Source organism: Perognathus longimembris, chromosome 20 (genome assembly GCF_023159225.1).
Source record: "Perognathus longimembris pacificus isolate PPM17 chromosome 20, ASM2315922v1, whole genome shotgun sequence".
In the NCBI taxonomy this organism is placed as follows: domain Eukaryota; kingdom Metazoa; phylum Chordata; class Mammalia; order Rodentia; family Heteromyidae; genus Perognathus; species Perognathus longimembris.
The window spans coordinates 25,318,888-25,337,753 of record NC_063180.1 but is presented as its reverse complement, the minus strand read 5'-3'; the positions used below and the strand labels follow the sequence as shown (position 1 = coordinate 25,337,753).

Genomic DNA, 18,866 nt, shown 5'->3' with positions numbered 1-18,866 from the left:
CGTCCTCCCCTGTTTTCAAGCGTGTCATGCTCTCCCCGGGGTTCCACATCACCACCCCACAGCCCCAGTGTACACCCAGGGTAATTGCTACCAATTACCGGGTCAAAACAAGGCGAACCAGACCCGGCCGACTCGCCCGGCAGGGAAACTGCGTTTGTCCCCTCGGGGCCACCGTCCCAGCCCCGACTTCCGGCTAAACGTCAGACGTTCGTGCGCGATTGCGTAGGTGGGAGGCGGGGGTCAAGGCAAACGGCGCCGCTTATTGGTTGTTCAGGGGTGAGGCGAAGCTGTCGCGTGACGTCAAGACGTTGCGGTTAGGACGTCGAAGCCAAGGAGAAGAGCCAGACGGGCGCCAGAGTATTGTTGTGACGGTGTTGCTACCGATTTGGATTCTTGCTGACAAGTCCGGAGAGCGAACGGTCCTGACTAGTGTTGTGAGTAGCGGATGGTGGGCGGGTGGGTCACAGCGTCTCCTTCCGGCTTTACGCTTCGCCTCGCCGGCCCGAGGCCTACCCCAGTAGGACCAACGGTTGCTTCCCGAGCGTCGGCCGGGTGTGGCGGCCTGGCGCTGCGCCTGCGCACTGGGAATGGGCGAGTACGCATGCGCTGGCGCCCCACCTCACACCGCTGGAACTCTGCGGCTTGTTGGGGCCCACCCCTTTGATCCTACGTTCTGCAGCGTTGCCTGGTGACCCCGCGCGGCCTCCTTTTTCGGAGGACGGCGCGCTGTTTCAGCCACAGTATCAGTGGCCGCAGCCGAGCGACCCCTTTCTCCACCCGGCGGCCTCCTCCGCCTTCCCCGCTCCTGGTTCTGGTCTCCAGCTCCGCAGACCCATGCAGGGGCAGGGACCTGACCCAGGCTCCCCGGACTTTACCACCAATCCCTGTCCTGCCCCGAAGCCCCCCACCCTCCCTGTGTCCCCACTCGTGGCCCCTGCCTCCACCACCTTTCCAAGGCCCTGCCCTCTGTAGAGGTTTTGTTTTTGTTTTTCCCATTTTCAGACTCTTGGTCCCTTGCCTTCTTTAAGACTTCGCGTTCTCCTGTGGGACTTAGCCCTATTTTGCTGTAAGCCCCTGGAGAAGTTTAGTAGCCTTAACCCCCACCTCCTTCTCTTTCCTTTCAGCTCTTCTCACCTTACCCTTAGCAACTTTCTAAACACGTTTCCTGGGGCATCCTCCAGCTTTATCTCCAGACCTCCAGCCAAGAGGCACTTGTTGCCTTATCCCTGCTTCTAGAAAACTCCCGTAGGAGTCTTCCCTTTGGGGAACTTTTTGCATGTCTTTACATGGGGATGGCCTCAATGACTTTCAACTTCTGCCTGCCCCTCAGGAACTTTAAAAAATCCTCCTTTCCTCTTAAACATTCCCTCCATTCTCACTGTTCCCCAGTCCCAGCTCCTGACATCACTATGTGCTCTGAAAGGTTTCTCTCTTCCCAAGATTGGCTTTACACACTGGAGCACTGTCCTCCTGGTGTAACCTCTCTGGACTTGTATTCACTCTGATCATCTTTTCAGAGCTCTGGCCTTGATTAAGGTCCCCATCTACTCTCTGAACTTCCCCTGGCCATTTTTAGGGTTTCCCTCACAGCCACCTTAACCTTGTGTGGGTTTCAGACCTTCCTCTTTCATTTCCTTTCTCTTTCACATCCTTCCTTTTCTACCTGGAGTGTAGGGAGGCCGGCGTCTTCCCCTTATACTCATACTCTGGCCTATTTCAAGCCTAGAATTAGAGTGTCTGTCTCCTCCCTTCTCTTCTCTCCTCTCCTTCCACCTCCTCTTTTAGACAGGATCTCTCTATGTTGCCCAAGCTGATTTGAAATTTGTGATCCTCCTGCCTCAGCCTCCTGAATGCTGGGGTCATGGGTGTACCACCACACCTAACTTCTCTTTAGATTCTTTGCCAGTGTCTCAGACTCTCCTCTTCCCACATGGCTTCGTATAGGTCTATCTTCTTTTCTTCTTAACTCTCCCTAATACATTCTTTTCCCTACAGACAGTGAAAAGGCAGTCTGGCTCCCGAGGTCCACTCCTTACACCCCAAGGTCCAGATGGCGGCCAACGTGGGTGACCAACGCAACACGGATTGGTTAGTAGGGATTGGGGGCCAGAAGCTAGTGAGGAGGGAAAGAGGAAGCCCGGCCCAGAGTTGGCCTTTTGGGTGGAACCTCATACAGCTTGGAGGGGTGTAATGCAACAATGTGGAAATGGTACCCTCCTGGCCTCAGCATCAGGCGGTTTTCACTGTACAAAGAATCATGATTCTTTCAAACAACTATAAGTGGAAGCAGTGCTCAGGGTGTTTTTTTTCAAAGTAAGTAGTATCACCTCAAATTCACAGACTTCTAAAACACTGAGGCTTACTACATGCTAGGTCCTGTGTAAAACTTTGTGCATAGTGGTCACCCTTTTGTTGTTTAACACCTGCTGCACCAGGCCTCTGGGAGGGTAGGTGTCTAAAGTACACATTTTCATCCATCCCTCACAGAAACCAGTTATCACATGGCGGAGTTAGGAAGCAGAGGCTCAGTGTGCAAGACCGTTTGCTTCCAGCCCCTTGTCAGCCTGTGACATGGTGGGAGAACAGACTGGCTTGGCTTTTCCCTGCAGGTCCTCCCAGTACAGCATGGTGGCTGGCGCTAGCAGAGAGGACAGCCTGGAGACTCCCATCCATGAGAACCCAGAGTGGGAGAAGGCCCGCCAGGCCCTGGCCAGCATCAGCAAATCAGGAGCAGCCAGCAGCTCCAAGGCCAGCAGCACTGTGGCCAGTGCCCAAGTGAGCAGACCATGCAGGCCCCAGAGACTCTCGGGTTTGGGAGAAGGGCAGTGTTTGCTGTAAGAGGGGAGAGCAAACCACATTCCTTGCAGGTGTTGGATGAGGGCAGTGTTTGCTATAGGAGGATATGGGGAGATGTCCTCTGGCATCCATGGAATGGGTGCCCTGAGCAGAAATGTACACAGATGGTTTTCTGTTAACCTCAATCTGTTGAAGGCACTCAAATCTACTGAAGGCATAGGTTTTTCCTTGAGTGGACCAGGATGTGAATGAGTGGGTCTGAAGAGGGCAACTGGGCCCAGGCTCTCCGTTTCCTCCCAGTGTGGTTGTGCCGCAGTGGGGAGGTACTCCTTCCTGGGGCCCTACTGACAGAGGGTCTCTGTCTCCGCAGTACGTGTCTCAGGCAGAAGCCTCAGCCTTGCAGCAGCAGCAGTACTACCAGTGGTACCAACAGTACAACTATGCCTACCCCTACAGCTACTACTACCCCATGGTGAGTGCCCCCTAGAGGATTGGCAAGTCTCAGCCCAGGGGTTCAGAAGCCATCTGCCAGCCCACAGTCCAGAGCTCCAGGGTCCTGCCCTCCCTCCTCCATGCAGTTGCCCTGTGATTGCCTTGGGGCCTTGGTTATTAGCAAACACCAAGTTTGCTACACTCTACTCTGCTGCCGCTTTCTGCTTCCCTGGGTGCCCACCATAGTTGAAGTCTGTTCCCACCTCTGCCTGTCTCCTTTCATGATGCTTATTACCACAGGAACAGTTATGCATTTATGCTTATGCCTGTGCACAGACTTCATTAAATGTCAGGGTTTTGCTTTTTTGTTTCTTTTTTAGTGCTCAGAAAAACTGGGAGCTAGTATAAGTATGTAGTATTAATAGAAGTTTTTCCTGTAAATAGATGACTTGGTGCCTCTGTGTGGAGGAGAGAAGGGGTGAGGGACCCATAGAAAGCCTTGGCTAGTACAGGGCTCTGAGCAGGCAGCCAGGGCAAAGATGGCCTGCTATTAACCCAGCTCTCTGTGCCTCTGGCAGAGCATGTACCAGAGCTATGGCTCCCCTTCCCAGTACGGCATGGCCAGCTCCTACGGCCCAGCTGCGACCCAGCAGCCCCCGGCTCCCCAGCACCAAGGGACTCTGAACCAGGTAATGCCGTGCCTGTACCTGCCAGTCAGGCACAAGCGGGAGGGGAGCCCAGCTTTGGAGGGCACTGCCATTTCAGAAGCCACTGTTCTCCATTTTTTTGTCCTGCCACATAGCTCCTGAAGCAGAGTATCGGGGCAGGCATAGGGCTTGGGAAGCCACGGGCTGCAGTACTGGGGACATGCTGGGGTCAGAGGACTGGGGGTTGGTGCCATCTGTAATGTAGCACCCTGTTTTCTCCCAGTACATGCCTGCAGAGGGCTGCACACCAGATACTAGCTTTGCATTTAACATGCAGCTTGGGGTGGTGGAGACCCCTGCATGGGAGGTGAACACCTGCTTTTGAATTCCATCTTACCCTCCCCTATATTTAAGAGTTCTGTGCCTCTGCCTCTCAGCTCTTCCCAGTGGGAAGGAGCTGCTTTGCCATGGGGTTCCTTCCTTTAAGCCCTTGTGAGAGGCAGCTGCTATGGGGGGCAGGGGGAGGGTGCTGCCAGTGGCTTAGTGAAATAGTCTGGCGCTGGCAGTTGGATTTCTAAATGGCTACTCTCTGTCTTCTGGCCTGTAGAAAGGGCTGCTAGAAAAAGTCACACCCCAGAGAGTCATTGACAGCACAGAGTGGCAACTGGAAGGGTAGGAGGTGTCAGTGAGGACCAGGTGCTGTAACACCCCTGTGCCCTCAGTACCTGCTTCCTCCCTCAGCCCCCGGTCCCCGGCATGGATGAGGGCATGACCTACCAAACCTCACCTCAGCAGCTGCCATCGGCCCAGCCCCCGCAGCCCTCCAACCCTCCACATGGAGCCCACACTCTCAGCAATGGCCCTCAGCCTGGAGCAGCCCCAGCCACGCAGCACAGCCAGACGGGGTCCTCTGCGGGCCAGACCTACGGGTCACACACCTACAGCGAGCCTGCCAAACCCAAGAAGGGCCAGCAGCCATGGACCCGCATGAAGCGTGAGCTGGCCAACTGACCTGGGGGTGGGCAGCCAGGGTGCTCCTGGATATCAGACCATGGGGCTTGACCTGTGTCAGGTGGAAGTGGTTCCGAGGGTTGGGGTGGGCCCTGGCCCTGGAGCTAGGCCTCTTCTGCTCTAGACACTGATCCCTTCTGCCCTTGGGCTTTTGTGCTGCATTCCCTGGGTCCCCATGTGTACAGCAGGGGCCTAACTCTAGCCGTTGCCACTCTCTCTCCTGCAGCAGCCCCTGGGACTGGAGGTCTCAAGTTCAACATTCAGAAGCGGCCCTTTGCTGTCACCAACCAAAACTTCAGCTCCAGTGCAGAGAATCAGCACAGCAGTTTTGGGGCCCAGCCCAACCCTGAAAAACCACAAAACCACAGGTGATGGTTGTCCCTTGCCTCTGTGCGCCAGCTGCCCCAAGGGGCTTTGCCCCCCAGCATCCCTCCCTGGGGCCCTGTGAGCACAGGGGGTGCGTTGGGGGGCAGAGGATAAGGTGCCTATACTGCATCTGACAGTGGGCACAGTATGGTCTCTGAAGTGGGGGTTCAGCTGAGTCCTCTGCCTCCCCAGTGGTCCTTCAGCCCGAGGAAACCTGTCTGGGAAGCCGGATGACTGGCCACAAGACATGAAGGAGTATGTGGAACGCTGCTTCACCGCCTGCGAGTCGGAGGAGGACAAGGACCGGACTGAAAAGCTGCTCAAGGAGGTGCTACAGGCTCGGCTCCAGGACGGCTCTGCCTACACCATCGACTGGAGCCGGGAGCCTCTGCCTGGGTCAGTCGGGGGGATGCTGGAGGGGGGATAAGCTGCTTGGGACCTGGGCCCCGCAGCTCCTGAGAGAAGTGAGCTAGCTGGAAAGCTGGATGCAGGCCCGGGGCCCTGGGCTGGAGAGCCCCGTGCGGCAGGGACACAAACCCACAAGTGGCGGTTGGGTCCAGGTGGATGGGTGCAGGCTAGGGTTGGCACAGCTGGCTTGGTGCCAAGAGTGCCCCCGGACAGAGAACCCTGGGCTTGCTCCCTTTTCTGCACTGCAGTGGCCGAGTGGCTGGGGTAAGTGCCTCCTCTCAGAGGCCTTGTGGCCCTAGGTGGTGGTGTGGGGTCTGCAGTCCTCTGGGCGGGTGGTCGGTAGTAACGCCCTCCCCTGCTATATCCTCAGGCTGACCAGGGAGCCTGTGGCTGAGAGCCCCAAGAAGAAGCGGTGGGAGGCCCCTAGCAGCCTTCACCCTCCCAGGGGGGCAGGCTCGGTGACCAGGGGCGGGGGTGCCCAGTCCCAGCGAGGGACGCCGGGGGCTGGGGGTGCTGGCCGAGCCCGGGGTAGCAGCTTCGCCAAGTTCGGCAACCGCAACGTCTTCATGAAGGATAACAGCTCTTCCTCCAGCACAGACTCCCGCTCCCGTTCCTCCTCCCGGTCCCCCACCCGCCACTTCCGGAGAAGGTGTGCAGGCAGGCAGGTTGGGCAGCTGGGGGGAGCAGGGTGCTGGGGAACTGCTAGAGGCCTGATCCCTGTATCCGTGTGCAGTGACTCCCACTCGGACTCTGACAGCTCCTACTCGGGGAACGAGTGTCACCCTGTGGCCCGTAGGAACCCACCTCAGAAGGGCCGGGGTGGCCGAGGGGCTCACATGGATCGGGGCCGAGGCAGGGCACAGCGCGGGAAGAGGTGAGACTGGGTGGAGCTGTGCCACAGGCCTGAGGGGTTGGGGTCCACAGAGACCTGTACAGCTGCCTGCCTGCCTGCTGGGTAGCTAACCCAGGTGTGGCTGGAGACATGGCCTCCTCCATCTCCCCTCCCAGGCATGATCTGGCTCCCACCAAGCGTAGCCGCAAGAAGATGGCTGCCCTGGAGTGCGAGGATCCCGAACGCGAGCTGAAGAAGCAGAAGCGGGCGGCCCGTTTTCAGCACGGGCACCGCCGCCTGCGCCTGGAGCCCCTTGTGCTGCAGATGAGCAGCCTGGAGAGCGGAGGGGCTGACCCTGACTGGCAGGACCTGCAGATCGTGGGCACCTGCCTGGATATCACCAAGCACTACCTACGTCTCACCTGCGCACCTGACCCGTCTACTGTGCGTCCAGTTTCTGTAAGTCCCCAGGAGAGCAGGCCTGCCTGTGAAGTGCTGGCGAGGGGAGGGGTGGAGTGGGGTAGGGCCACATCCACCTTGAGAAGCAAGCCTCCCTGAGCCTCTTCTGCATGTGTTCTGAGCCAGTGCTGGGGGCTGGCATGGTGGCACTAATCGGTGTCCACCGTTAGAACTCTCACTTGAAGAGCAGAGCGGCTCTGGCACATGTGTGCCGTACCTGCCCCAGGGGCCTCTGAACCTCAACCTTTTCACTACCAGGTTTTGAAAAAGTCACTGTGCATGGTCAAGTCCCACTGGAAGGAGAAACAGGACTATGCATTCGCCTGTGAGCAGATGAAGTCCATCCGGCAGGACCTGACGGTGAGGCGCTGTGGGGAGCCCTGCCCCGGCTGTCCTGTCCGCCCTGGTCATCCTGCTCTGCCACACACTGACGCTGCACTCTCCCCACTGCGCAGGTGCAAGGCGTCCGCACTGAGTTCACCGTGGAAGTATACGAGACCCACGCCCGCATTGCCTTGGAGAAGGTAGGCTTGTCGTACCAGACCTGCCCTTCTCCTCCCCTGCCACCATCCACACCAGCCTGAATGAACCCCACTTCTTCTTTCTTTCCATCCCTGCCCTCAGGGTGACCACGAAGAGTTCAACCAGTGCCAGACACAGCTCAAGTCCCTGTATGCTGAGAACCTGCCAGGCAACGTGGGCGAGTTCACCGCGTACCGCATCCTCTACTACATGTTTACCAAGAACTCAGGCGGTGAGCGGCCAGCCCCAGGTGCGGGGTGCTAGGGCTGGGCTCCCTGCCTGCCGTCTGACCTCCATCTGTCTCTGGTGCAGATATCACCACAGAGCTGGCGTACCTCACCAAGGAGCTCAAGGCAGACCCTTGTGTGGCCCATGCATTGGCATTGCGGGCAGCCTGGGCCCTGGGCAACTACCACCGCTTCTTCCGGCTCTACGGCCATGCGCCCTGCATGTCTGGTTATCTTGTGGACAAGTTTGCAGACCGGGAGCGCAAGGCTGCCCTCAAGGCAATGATCAAAACGTATGTGGCACCGCGCGCGTGCGCTCGCCACCCTCTGCTGTGGCCCTACCTCACTTCCCTACCATGCACGCCTGGCCAGGCAGCATCTGTGCACCTCGCACACCCCCTTCTCTTCCCTTTGGGTCTTCTCTTTCTTCTCCCCCCCCATCCTGACATCATCACCCGTGGTGTCTCCTTCCTGCCCTCTGCCTTCCTCCTGTTCACATCAGCCTGGACCTGGTGCATGGTCACTTCTTGCCAGGCTCTTGGCCTCCTCTCCAAGGCCTCTATCTGCCCGATGGAGCACCTCACTGCTCCACTCTAGATAGACCGGGAAGGATGGGGGCCAGAAACGTGCAGGAACAGTGCCACAAGCGAGCCACATGGGGACCTTGTCCCCTAGGCTGCGTGTGGCTCTGGTGATTCCCATCCAGACCCGCAGCTGCAAGTCAGGAGTGGCGCCCCCAGGAGACCCTTTCTGTTGTCACTGAGGACACACTTGGGGGCAGAGGCAGGCATTGCTGCTCAGCCACAGTGACAGCGGCTCTCTGCCCTGTTGAGAGCTGGTCAGGAAGGTGGGGGCCTGGGGGGCCTTGAGGGCCTTCCCTTCTCATGAAGGTGGCAGGAAGCTCTAGGGTGGTGAAGCTACAATCCTCATCCTAGGGTCTTGCTTTGGTCCAGCAGAATTGAGGGAGAGGCTGGTGCGGGTGGGGCAGAAGAGGATGTGGGCACAGTGGCGGGGTGGGAGAGGCAGCGGCAGGACCTCTCTCTTCAGCCCAGTAGGCCCTGTGGTGGGCAGCACACTGTGCTGGCCCTTCCCTTTGTGTAGACCCCTGGTCTGCCACGGCTGGGAGGCCCGCCTGGAAGGTGAACAGGTGTTCTGTTCAGGACAGCAGGAAGCATGGGTTTACAGGCTGAACCCATTCGACACTGCCTCCCCTTCCCAGCTAAGGGCTCAGTGTAACTGCCTGGAGGAAAAGATCCCGAGCTAGTGGGTGACCCACACAGCTGCTTCCGGCACGTGGGACAAGTGTGTAATGAGTTAGGGCTTCTTGGTAGCTGCCTGGCATCATAGGGCCCTCCCCCACACACTTAGCAAGCCAGCCCTGTGGGCCCTCCCTCTGGCTCCTGCCCCTCAGCCAGTGGAGGCGCCAGCTGGGCCCATCCCCTCCCATCCCCTCCTTCCTGGACAGGTAAGTGAGGGCGAGGGGGGGCACCACGGGGCACTGGGGCCATCAACCCCACCCCAGGCCCCCCCAAGCCCTTGAGGGGGGCAGGGGAAGGGGCTACAGGGACCATGCTGAGGAAACCCTGTGGGTTCCTGAGCAGGGGGCACCCGCTCCCTGCTCTTGGGGCCCTCCCTGCCTGCCACCTGCCTCATCACTTTCTCCTCTTGTCTCCATAGCTTCCGCCCTGCGCTTCCAGTCTCCTACCTGCAGGCCGAGCTGGCCTTTGAGGGCGAGGCCGCCTGCCGGGCCTTCCTAGAGCCCCTAGGCCTGGCCTACACGGGCCCGGACAACTCCAGCGTGGACTGCCGCCTCAGCCTGGCGCAGCTGCCAGCCTTCTGAGCGCCCAGCCAGCATGGGCAGGGGCGGGGCCGAGGCCCCCAGCACCGCCTTTGCGGATTTTGTTTTGAGCCATGGACTTGGGTTGTAAATTAATTTCTGGGAGTAGGCTCCAGGAAGAGCCACAGTCCCATCTCCATTTCCCAGTGGAGAGTCTGTACATACAGAGATTTTTCTACGTTTTTATTTTTTGCCTCAGAGGGATGGTGGGGGGAGGGTGGGAGAGGGGTGGGGGCTGCAGGCTCTGTGCCCACCTCTCACCCCACACTAATGCTGTCTCAGTGTTTTTTTCTCTCTCTCTCTCGAGCTTGTACTCCGGCACCCGAACCGGCGCACTGGCCCATCCCATGCTGGGGGGCCAGTGGAAAGAAGACAGGCCGTCCAGCCCGCACCCGCCTGCAGTGGGCACCAGCCAGCCATGCCCGCTGCCTTGTCTGCCTCTTCATAGACTCTTGTTGCCCAGCCTTCGGGGCCTCAGTGTTTGGGGTGAGGGGAGCTGCTTAGAGACTATGTCCCATCCTTGGTCTCCCACCCCAGAAATGCCAACGCCGCCAGCACCAGCACCAGCACCGTCCCCACCAGACCAGCGCACCACCCAGCCCTGAGGACTCCGAGGCCATCCATCGCGGGACCTTGCCGGCCGGGCCGCCTCGTCTCAAGTTGTATTAAGTTGTCTCCATGTCCCTTTCCCCTCTACCCCAATGTTTCTTCTGATTTTTCCCCCTCCCCTCCTTCCTCTTCCTGCTTTCCCTGGCTCAGCACAGGTAAAATGGTTACCCTCCTTCCCACCCTCCCTCCCTGCCTTCATGGATCACCAGCTCACGTCATGTTTCCTCCTCTTTTCTTTGTATGTGTGTTTATTTAAGTTATATTTTCCTCTTCCTCCCTTTTTCTTTTCCGCCCCCTCCCTCCCTCTCCTGCCATGTAAGGGGAGGATGTGCTATGAGTTCACACACAGCTGGACTGTCAGGCTGCTTTTTTTCCCAGACGTCCCTCCTCTGCCTCCCCTCCCGCCTGCCTCTCCCCTCCCCTTCCTTCATTCTTTCCTTGGAGCACTGAGCACCACTTTGGAAGCTTGAGACAAACCAAAATTAGAGAGAGAGAGAAAAAACAAAACTTGTCCTTTCTGCTTGGCCTGCATCTCCTCTCCTTGGTTGTCAGTCCAGGGGGACTTCAGCCAGGGGCTGGTAGGCGCCCCCAGCCCTCCCCAGGCGGCACAGCCAGAGGTTCCCCAGGGGCTGGCTCCCCAGCTTGGGGTCCAGGCTGGCCACGGGCTCAGGGAGGCGGGTTTGGGACCCGTGGGGCACTTTGGCCAGCGTGAGGTGGGGCTGGAGCCCCTCACGGGGCCATATCACTCTCAGGCCCTCGGCCTCCAGTCTGTGGCCTAGTGCTTGGGCCGTGTCTGTCAGTGCGGGGCATGGTGGCGCGCAGAGCACGTGATGGCCCACAAGAACCAGATCCCTGAATTGCAGTTGGCGGGGTGCCTGGAGACCCCCTGCCGACAGTGCCCGCCTCAGGGCCGGGACAGCGGCCGCCTCCTCCCCAGGCCCCGCCAGTCGCAGAAGCGCCAAGGTCAGGTGCAGGGCCTGCGAGGGCACCAGGAAGGCGGCACAGGCAGGGGCGGCCTGGACCAGGCTCTCCTGGGCCTTGCGCACCTCGGCCCGCAGTCCAGGCTCAGTCACCATGAGGGCCACAAAGTGGGTGGGCCGGGGCTGGCGACGGCTCTCCACCCCTTCTCGGCACCAGCCCCCCGCAACCCACTCGGAGTCCGTCACTGCAGGGGCCGGGAGTGCCGGCCCCAGGGCCACCTCCATGTGCTCCAGAGCCCCTCTAGTCGCGGCGGTGAGGCCCCCTCCATGGGCCTGCGGGCCCAAGTCGACGGCCTCTGGGCCCGACTCACGGAGCCCAGTTCCGCAGGACTTTACTACGCGGCCTCCGGTAGGGGCAGCCTGGTCTTGCGGGTGTTCCGGGGTCGCCTCCGGCGCATGCGCATCGTCACTCAGCGCGTCATCAGGGTCCGGCTCCTCATAGGCGGGCGCGTCGTCGTCCTCGCCAGCGCCCAGCGCGTCCAGGATGGTGGGCCCCCGGCCTGTGGCCGAGCCCGAGCCGAAGACGAGGTCCGTGCGCGAGGCGCGGTCCCACACCAGGCGTCCGCGGAAGCGGAAGTAGCGCACGCGGTGCTGAGGCACCGCCAGGACGCCGGGCCCGAGCGCGGCCAGCGGCTCGTCCCAGCAGAAGGCGCTGAAGGGCTCCTCGCGTACGCCCAGGAAGCGGTCGACGTAGCCCACCGAGAAGTCGGCGGGGTCGAGGCGCGGGTCCCAGCGAATGCGCTGGATGACGGCCGCGGCCGTGCGCAGCGGAGGCTTCTTGGCACCCGCCTCAGGCTGCTCCGGGCCGCCGGGCACCGCCGGCGGCGCCCCAGGGTGGGGCTGGCGGCAGCGGGCGCCGAAGCGGCAGCGGGCGCCGAAGCGGCAGCGGCCCTCCAGGAAGAAGCGGCAGGCCGGCGGGTCCTCGGACTCCGAGGCAGGGCCCTCCAACTGCGGCAGCTCGGGCTGTTCAGCTGCCATGGCTGCGGTGACCTCGCCCGGCCAGGGGCCTCGCCACCGCCCCAGGACCCAGCCAGGGCCCAGCCGCACCCTCACGACACACCCACCCCAGGCCCCGCCCCAACCCCCGCCTCTGGTTTAGCACGTGCCTACCCGTAGGACCCAAACTCTTAGCCTACCCCGGAAGGTTAGCGCCAGCGCCTGGCCCCGCCCCTCCGTGAGCCTGGCTACGCGCCCTGGGCCGCGCCCTCGGGCCGCGCTCTCTGCGCGCGCAGCCTATTGAATAACTGGCACCTCTGCGGACTCAGGCTGGACTTCGTTCCCGGGTGAGGATGCTGCCACCACCACCTTCCAGTCTCGCGTCTCCAAGGCTGAAGACCTCCCCGCCGGAGGCCACACCCCTGCGGCTGAGTCCTCCCCTAGCTCGTTTCCCCCGCAACCGGTCCAAGGGAAGGGCGTCCGCGGGCGCTGGGTCCTCGGGTCGCCTAATGCCAAGGGCCGTGACACCCAGGCGTTAGCACTCGGGACCAGGTCTGTGTTGGGTGGATGAAAATCCCGGGGAAAGGCCTCGACGGGCGCTGTTAAAGAAGCGGCAGGAGGTCCGCCGGTGGCGCCCGCCTGGGTCCGGGCCCGGGGACTTGCCTGTGGCCCCTGTGGCGCTGGGACCCGCGCCTTCCCGCCTTCCCCCGTGCCTTCCCGCACCCTGGACACCTGGCTCGGGGCGGGAGCCGGGGCGCTACAGGCCGAGGACCTCGTCTAGCTCCAGGCCGGCGCTGGTGTAACCATAGGGTCTGGGGTGCGGTGTCCCAGGACCCGCGTCCCCGTCAGGCTTGGCCGGGGCTTCCGCACGCTCGGCGTCCATGACGCCCAGCACTGCGTCCAGCATGGAGGGGCCCAGGTCTAGGTGGAAGGACAGCAACGGGTCGGTGGACGCGCGCAGCCCGGGCGAGCGCGGCTGCGCCTGAGCGGGAGGGGGCGCGGGGCAGGGGACGCCCGCAGCGGGCGCGCGGGGCTCGGGGCACGGCGCGCCCCCGTGGCGGCTCAGGAACGAGGTGTCCCCAAAGGCGTCGCCGCCGCGCCCCACGTGCAGCGTGTGCCGGAAGTCACCCAGGGGCGCCGAGATGGACAGCGCGCCCCGCTCCCCGCGCTTCTTGGGCTGCGCGGGGCCCAGCTGCTTCAGCACCGGCATCTGTGGGGGGGGGGGGGACAACAGCGGGTCAGCGCGGCCCTACCCCGACCCCCCCAAGCTGTGCCCTAGCCTCTCCTCCCCTAGGCGACATGGGACGACCGGTGGGATCGTGGTTGCCTTTACATGGGTGGGTAAACTGAGGCCCAGAAATCCAAGGACACTACTAAATCTGGACTCAAATCTCTGATCAGAGTGACGTATTTGACTGGGCGCCAGCCGCTCACGCCTGTATTCCCAGCCACTCAGGAGACTGAGACCTGAGGATGGCGGTTCAAAGCCAGCCTGGGCAGGAAAGTCCATCAGACACCTATCTCCAAAGAACCATTCTTGATATGTCACTTCTGTTGACCAAACTTCTCTGACCTGAACCTAGATAAATAACTATTTGGTTGTAATCTGGCATACAATCAGCACTCCCTTCCCCTCCCCCAAACAATAATTTATGAAACAAGGCTTACCCTTAGAACATGGTAGGTATACTGACATCTTCTATTCTAATCTACTTTGTTTTAAAATACTGAATGTGGCTCCTGACGGAATCTTGATGCCCAACTTAAAATAAAAACCCTCAGAAGTGGCTCTGTGGCTCAAGTGGTAGAGCGCTAGCCTTGAGCTGAAGAGCTCAGGGACAAGCACCCAGGCCCAGGGCTCAAGCCCCACCACCAACTAAAAAATGAAAAACCCTCTCCAGGTGCTAGCAATGCCAGTTAGGCCAGCACTCAGTCTGCAGGGAGCCGGGTGTTAAGGGTAGGACTTAGAAAGCCAGCTTCCCCGGGCCTTGGCTCTGGCTGTGTTCAATGTGCAAGGACTGGAAATATCGAGGTGTGCTTAATCCCACCACGGATCGCTCCCCGCATGTAGGAAACATGCTCAGAGAGGGTGCATGACTGCCTAAGAATGAAAAGTTCCATGTTCACACATGTCTTCCCAGCTACTGAGGAGGCAGGAACGTTCACGAGACCCCAATCTCCTATGAACTACCAAAAAGCCAGAAGTGCAGCTGTGGCTCAGAGGTAAAGTGCTCGCTTTGAATTAAAAAAAAAAAGTGACAGCACCCAGGCCCTGAGTTCAAGGACTCTCCCTCAGAAAAGCTTTGGAGTGCCACCTAGGCTCCGTGATCCTGGCGACTAGCTAGGCCGAGGGGCGCTTCTGGCCCCCCCTGGAGGAGAACTACACATGGGGGGGGGGGCTCCAGGCTGCTGTCCTCCCCTCACCAGCTCCAAAGAAGCCCGCCAGCGCCCAGGCTTGTGCACGGGCCGTACTGGACCCCGAAGCCTCACACGGGGACCCCAGGCCGCTGAGACCCTCCTCCCAGAACCCCGGGGCGGGGCCGAGGAGACGCGGAGGAGGGTCACCCCATTCTTCCGGGGTCCCAGTCCTTCCACTTGAAAAAACAACCCGCTCCAGATCCTGCCGGACCGGTTCTCAGACCCTGGGAGAGACTGGGGGTGGGACCTCCACTGGGATGCCTGGGGCTGGGGGACCGGGACTGGGGGCGCCAGGGTTCCCAGCGCCACCTAGGGCCACGTGGCTACGCCCGCGGGACCCCGCGCGGCGCCGCCCCTCACCTCTCGGTCCCCGCTGCGCTCCGGCCCCTCGCGGCCTCCACGTCCACCTCTGGCTCCCTCTCCTTCCTCGACGACCCCACCTGGCAAAGGAAGCGGCGGGGAGACCGGCGTCCCAGACGTCGGGGCCACGGGGCTGCCTCCCGCCCAGGCGCTCTCGGGGCCCAGGGCCCCAGATCCTAGCGGCTTATCCCACCGACCTGGAGATCCAGTCCCAGACTCCTCCCTCAGATTCGGGGGTCCAGGCCCCAGCCTCCTCCCTCAGATCTGGGGCTCCAGCCACACCCCTGGCATGCTCTGGCATGGGTCCCTTCTTTACCTGCACCCGGAAACTGAAGTGTCAGCCCCTCTCTCCTCCCGCAGCCAGGGCAGGGCCCGCGGGCCCAGTGGACTCGGGGTCTGGCTGGGTCAGGCTCTGCCTTCTGCTCCTCTGGTTGTAAAGCCGCACCCCAGCCCGCCTTCCTTACCCTCAAAACTTGGTCTCTACGGCTTAGAGGACGAGCTGAGGCCTCTCTGGACCGATTGGGGGGCAGGATGGGCCTTCTGGCGGTACCCAGCACGCGCAAGCGCAGAGCTGGGGAGGGGAGACGGGGCGCGCCCCCAGCCCGGCCCCTCCCCTGGCCCAGCTTGGAATTTCCTGAAACTGGGGATGTCTGGATGTTTAGAAGAGTAATTTCTTCCAGATTGCTGCTGTGGGAGTGAGTGTGCAGATTGAGAGAGAGAGGAAGGGAGGGAGGGAGGAAGAGAGGGGGGAGGGGGGAGGGGAATTGGCCCAATCCAGGAAGGATGAGATGGCCTAAGTGAGAGCCCTACACAGCTGTAGCCCTGCAGTGGGGCCCCAGGACGGATGCTGTCATTAGGGCACCCTGAACCCCAGGGTCCGTGGGGAGGAGAATCCGATTTGGATGTTAGGAAAACCCCTCCAAAGCCACGGGGGGGGGGGGGCGGACCCCACGTGGGGAGTGCAGAGCCTCCAGGGGAAAGGCAGGACATGTGGGGGGCTGGGGCTGGGGCCATGGAGGAGGGAAGGGAGGTCGAGGGAGCTGAGCTGGGGTTGGGGTGGAGGGGAGCCAGGAAGTGCCCTGTGCTGCCTACTGACGGCCTGAGAGGGGCCAAGGGTACAAGATGGGGCCTGGCGGGGAGGCCGTGGCAGGGGAGGATGCTAGAAAGCAGGGCCCTCGGGTGAGACCCGCGGGGGAGGCCTGGCCTGCGCCTGGGGCTCCCCCACAGGATCTGCAAGCTTCCTGCGGGAGCCACCTGGAGGGCGATTTAAGGGATGAGCCAGCCTAGTCCCCAAACTCAGTCATTGAAATACATAATACATTGACAGCTTTTTCTACAATGCTTAAAGTTCACAAAGCATAAAGTCAACAGCTTAACCATGCAGTGCCCTGGCATTGTTTCCCTCATTGTTGTGCAACCACCAGCTCGATCCAGTTTCTGAGCATTTTCATAATCTTGGAAGGAAAAGCCACCAAACAGCCACTCCTCTGCCGGCTGCTTTCTGACTGCAGATCTGCTCATCGGCTGCTCACACGAGTTTTCACGACCCATGGTGCATGGTGCGTGCAGCGAGGGAGATGAAGATTGAGTTCTTGGACGTGAACTGTGGGTTTGGGGTCCCTGGCAGGGCTGGGAGGCACAGAGCAGGCTGGAGCTGAGGCCAAGCCTGGGGGGAGGGTTTCTTCTGGGGAGGGGTGGGGTGGAGGGAGCCCTGCAGGTTTTCTGGGGGAGGGGGGGAGGCAGTGCACCATGGTTTTCTACATGCCAGCTGAGGTTGCAAGATGGCACCTACCGCAACTCCCAGAGTAGAATTCCCCTCCCATCTCCTCTCCTCTCCTCTCTCCTCTCCTCTCCCCTCCTCTTCCTTCTCCCCTCCCCTCACACACCTGCAGTTCATCACCATCCCGAACTTGTGGAAGTATGGGAAGGGCAGAACCTGAGGCAGAGCATGGGCACCAAGGCACATGAGGGAAAAGAAGTGCCACCTGGGGGAGTCTCAGACATGGGGGGAGTGGAGAGGGAGGGGGAGGAGGAGGAGGAAGAGGAGCCCTACCCTTCCTTGGGTCTCAGAAGTAGGCCAAGGATGACAAAGGCGAACACAGCAAGTGGGTCTTGGGATTGGTGAGGAAGGGCGGGACAGGAGTGGGAAGGCCACCCAGGGCCCCAGCAGGGAAGGGTGGGGAGGTGGAGCCATAGAAAGATCTGTGTTTCTCTGGATGGGTTGAATACGTTTACCATGTCTTTAACTCAAAAAATAAACTTCTGATGCTACCCAGGATAAATGGATGCAACCACATGGCCAGAGGAAGGGAGGAGAGTGAGAAGAGAGGGAGAGACTCTAACAAGGCTTGATGACTTCTGATTGGCTCTCACCCCCCCCACCTTTACCCTGAGACTGGCTATTACCAACATCTGGGGCTCTAAGAAGCACAGGAACCAGGCTGCACTGGCTTCACCCTTCACCCCTCATTGGGCTCCACAACACTTGTGAGGGGCACAGGAGGGAGCTATGGAGGGCTGTCCTGGGCACTGTAGGATGCTAGGAAGGGCTGTCCTGGGCATGTAGGATGAAAGCTCACCTCTGGGTGAGCTCCACACTCCTCCACACGTCTCTACTCTAGTCTGAGCGATGAAAAAGCTTTCTGCACTGTCTTAATCGCTTTGGATTTCTATAATAAAGTATCACAGGGCCTGCAATGTCACTTAGGGGTAGAGTGCGTGCCAAATGAAGCCCTGAGTTCTACTGCTCGGCACCACATAAACAGAAAAAGCTGGAAGTGGCACTGTGGCTAAAGTGGTAGAGTGCTAGCCTTGAGAAAAAGCAGTTCAAGGACAGTGCTCAGGCTCTGAGTTTAAGCCCCAGGACTGGTTAAAACAAAAACATCCTATCACAAACTGGGTGGCTATGAACCAATTCTCTCTCTGTCTCTGTCTCTGTCTCTCACACACATACACACACACTCTGTCTCTGTCTCTCACACACATACTCTCTCTCTCTCTCTCTCTCTCTCTCTCTCTCTCTCTCTCTCTCTCTCTCCCTCCCTCCCTCAAACACTGAAGTGTTGGACTACTGGGGTACAAGAGGGGGAGAGGAGAGAAGGAAAGAGAATGATCGAGAAAACTATTGAGGACTGACAATGTGGCTTTAGTGGTAGAGTGCTTGCCTAATTTGCATGAAGGTATTGGTTCAAATCCTCAGTACCACATAAGCAGAAAAAAGCCAGAAGTGGTTCTGTGGGTCAAGTGGTGGAGTGCTGGCCTTGAGGAAAAGAAGCTCAGGGACAGTGCCCAGGCCCTGAGTTCAAGCCTGAGGACTGGCAATATATATATATATTTTAAATTGAATCCATGATATCAGCTGATCAGTGGTGGCTCACACTGGTCATCCTAGCTACATGGGAGGCTGAGATCTAAGGATCCCAGTTTGAAGCCAGCCTGAGTACTAAAGTTTATGAGCCTCTTATCTCCTACTAACCACCAGAAAATTGGAAGTGGAGCTATGGCTCAAGTGGAAGACTACTAGCATTGAGTGAAAAGCTCAGGGATAGCCTACAGGTCTTTGTTTTGTTTTTTGTTTTGGCCAGTCCTGGGGCTTGGACTCAGGGCCAGAGCACTGTCCCTGGCTTCTTCTTGCTCAAGGCTAGCACTCTGCTACTTGAGCCACAGCGCCACTTCCTGTATATGTGGTGCTGGGGAATCGAACCCAGGGCCTCATGTATACGAGGCAAGCACTTTTGCCACTAGGCCATATCCCCAGCCCCTAGCCTACAGGTCTTTAGTTGAAGCTGAGGACTGTCAATCCCCCCACCCCCCCAAAAGGAAGTATACCAAACTTATGATGGGCATAGGAGAAGATATAAAATAAAATGTCCCAGTCTTGCAAGAGATTTAGCCACACAAGAAGGTTCCAGACACCAAACAGACAAGACCAGAAAAGAAACACCTCCTGGCACATTATGATTAAAACAAAAATGTACAGTTAAAAGATAAATTTTGCCTTGAAACTCACATATACAAGCAAGCTCA

At 59.7% G+C, this 18,866-nt stretch overlaps 3 protein-coding genes across 7 annotated transcripts; 1 reads left to right on the top strand and 2 right to left on the bottom strand.

Annotated features, from left to right (window-relative positions):
* The first annotated feature begins 282 nt into the window (after positions 1 to 282).
* Positions 283 to 10,340, top strand: Leng8 (leukocyte receptor cluster member 8). Of its 3 annotated transcripts, XM_048330176.1 has the most exons (16): positions 283 to 434; positions 1,996 to 2,088; positions 2,610 to 2,775; positions 3,167 to 3,268; positions 3,807 to 3,917; positions 4,617 to 4,869; positions 5,113 to 5,254; positions 5,445 to 5,648; positions 6,031 to 6,309; positions 6,394 to 6,534; positions 6,669 to 6,951; positions 7,210 to 7,311; positions 7,407 to 7,475; positions 7,576 to 7,705; positions 7,786 to 7,993; positions 9,378 to 10,340. In XM_048330176.1, the coding sequence occupies exons 2-16, from the start codon at positions 2,051 to 2,053 to the stop codon at positions 9,538 to 9,540; spliced, it is 2,391 nt and encodes a 796-aa protein (XP_048186133.1). In that variant the 5' UTR covers positions 283 to 434; positions 1,996 to 2,050; the 3' UTR covers positions 9,541 to 10,340. The 3 variants fall into 3 exon arrangements, with proteins under 3 accessions (XP_048186133.1, XP_048186135.1, XP_048186132.1); XM_048330178.1 differs by lacking the exon at positions 9,378 to 10,340 and having other exon boundaries at positions 6,253 to 6,309; positions 7,786 to 8,686; XM_048330175.1 differs by lacking the exon at positions 9,378 to 10,340 and having other exon boundaries at positions 7,786 to 8,686.
* Positions 10,341 to 10,520: 180 nt separating this feature from the next.
* On the bottom strand, positions 10,521 to 12,177 carry Leng9 (leukocyte receptor cluster member 9). Its single transcript, XM_048330198.1, has one exon. It carries the CDS (start codon positions 12,102 to 12,104, stop codon positions 10,695 to 10,697), a length of 1,410 nt encoding a protein of 469 aa, XP_048186155.1. The 5' UTR covers positions 12,105 to 12,177; the 3' UTR covers positions 10,521 to 10,694.
* A 25-nt stretch (positions 12,178 to 12,202) lies between these two features.
* On the bottom strand, positions 12,203 to 15,532 carry Cdc42ep5 (CDC42 effector protein 5). 3 transcript variants are annotated; one of them, XM_048330224.1, is made up of 3 exons: positions 15,157 to 15,532; positions 14,841 to 14,920; positions 12,204 to 13,272 (listed from the first exon to the last, which is right to left on the bottom strand). In XM_048330224.1, exon 3 carries the CDS (start codon positions 13,270 to 13,272, stop codon positions 12,820 to 12,822), a length of 453 nt encoding a protein of 150 aa, XP_048186181.1. In that variant the 5' UTR covers positions 14,841 to 14,920; positions 15,157 to 15,532; the 3' UTR covers positions 12,204 to 12,819. The 3 variants fall into 3 exon arrangements, with proteins under 3 accessions (XP_048186180.1, XP_048186181.1, XP_048186179.1); XM_048330223.1 differs by lacking the exon at positions 14,841 to 14,920 and having other exon boundaries at positions 12,203 to 13,272; positions 15,305 to 15,353; XM_048330222.1 differs by lacking the exon at positions 14,841 to 14,920 and having other exon boundaries at positions 15,157 to 15,256.
* Positions 15,533 to 18,866: the final 3,334 nt, after the last annotated feature.